The sequence below is a fragment of the Petaurus breviceps genome, unplaced genomic scaffold (genome assembly GCF_028583685.1).
Source record: "Petaurus breviceps papuanus isolate PSGF00001 unplaced genomic scaffold, PetGlider_PUasm1.0 287, whole genome shotgun sequence".
NCBI lineage: Eukaryota > Metazoa > Chordata > Mammalia > Diprotodontia > Petauridae > Petaurus > Petaurus breviceps.
In genome coordinates, this window is record NW_027186029.1 from 592,465 (window position 1) to 593,846 (window position 1,382).

At 58.2% G+C, this 1,382-nt stretch overlaps 2 protein-coding genes and 1 pseudogene across 2 annotated transcripts in view; 2 read left to right on the top strand and 1 right to left on the bottom strand.

Moving 5' to 3' along the window:
* The window catches only part of LOC138167675 (zinc finger protein 850-like), a 762,790-nt pseudogene that overhangs the window by 504,661 nt on the left and 256,747 nt on the right, over positions 1-1,382 (bottom strand).
* The window catches only part of SUSD2 (sushi domain containing 2), a 423,767-nt gene that overhangs the window by 298,971 nt on the left and 123,414 nt on the right, over positions 1-1,382 (top strand). The window lies entirely within an intron of this gene.
* Positions 1-1,382, top strand: part of CABIN1 (calcineurin binding protein 1) — a 91,362-nt gene that overhangs the window by 1,366 nt on the left and 88,614 nt on the right. The window contains exons 2-4 of the mRNA XM_069096603.1: positions 790-858; positions 1,047-1,139; positions 1,225-1,338. Of these exons, the coding sequence (XP_068952704.1) occupies positions 856-858; positions 1,047-1,139; positions 1,225-1,338 (210 nt within the window). The 5' untranslated portion in view covers positions 790-855. The remainder of the gene's footprint in view (positions 1-789; positions 859-1,046; positions 1,140-1,224; positions 1,339-1,382) is intronic.

Consider the following 1,382-nt stretch of genomic DNA (forward strand, 5'->3'; position numbering starts at 1 on the left):
CATAGGTGCGCCCGTGTGAGTGTACATGTGTGCAAGCGTTGTGCATGGGAATGTGTATGCAAAGGTGTGTGCAAGTGTGAGTGCGTGTGAGTGTGCAGGTATGAATGTGTGCATAGGTGCGCCCGTGTGAGTGTACATGTGTGCAAGCGTTGTGCATGGGAATGTGTATGCAAAGGTGTGTGCAAGTGTGAGTGCGTGTGAGTGTGCAGGTATGAATGTGTGCATAGGTGCGCCCGTGTGAGTGTACATGTGTGCAAGCGTTGTGCATGGGAATGTGTATGCAAAGGTGTGTGAGTGTGCACGTGTATGCAAAGGTGTGTGCGAGTGCGTGTGAGTGTGCAGGTATGAATGTGTGCATAGGTGCGCCCGTGTGAGTGTACATGTGTGCAAGCGTTGTGCATGTGAATGTGTATGCAAATGTGAGTGTGCGAGTGAGTCCATGTAAACGAGAGTGTGCAAATGTGAGTGTATGTGCAAGTATGAGCGCGTGTGCATGAGTGAGTGCATGTGAATGTGAGTTTGTGTGCAAATGTGAGTGAATGCATGTGTGTGAGTGTGTATGCAAGTGTGCATACATGTGTATGAATGAGCATGCATGTGAGTACATGTGCAGGTGTGTGCATGAGTGTGAGGAGGGCCGACTGGGCCTTCTCTGCTCCCCCTCCCCACCCATGAAGCCTCTCCCTCTCCCTTGAGGGGCTGCTGGGGGCAGACGCTGAGAGCTGTTCTGACCAGCTGGGCAGGACCCCCAGAGGCAGCCGGGCTCAGGAGCCTTTCCTTCGCACTCAGGTGTGACCTGCTGCTGAGGCAGGGGAGGGTCCAGACGCGGGCACTGGCGCTGTGCCCCCGGGGAAAATGGTGAGTGTGCCAGGGCCTGGGGGGGAGAGGGGTGGAGGGGGTCAGCGCTGGTGGGGCCCTGTCAGTGCAGGGGTGAGGGGTTCTGTCCTGTCATCTGGGCGGTCACAGGCTGGGGCTCTTTGCCTCTGAGGGCAGCTGCCCCGCAGCTCCGTGTCATGGCTCCGTCTCTGTGCTGGGGCCCTCTCTAGATCCGCATCGCAGCCTTGAATGCCAGCTCCACTGTAGAGGATGACCACGAAGGGACATCCAAAAGCCACAAAACGCAGACCAAGGAGGCGCAGGTGAGGAGTGGGCCGGGCTCTGCCGCCCTCCCCAGTCACACTGGCACTCACGCTGACCGCCTCCTTTCCTTGTGTGGCTTGCCAGGAAGCAGAAGCCTTCTCCCTATATCACAAAGCCTTGGACCTGCAGAAGCATGATCGCTGGGAGGAGTCAGAGAGAGCCTACCAGGAGCTGCTGGAGATTCGGCTGCTGCGGGAGGTGAGGCCCGGCCTGGGGCGGGGGGAAGGGGGACAGAGGGAGGG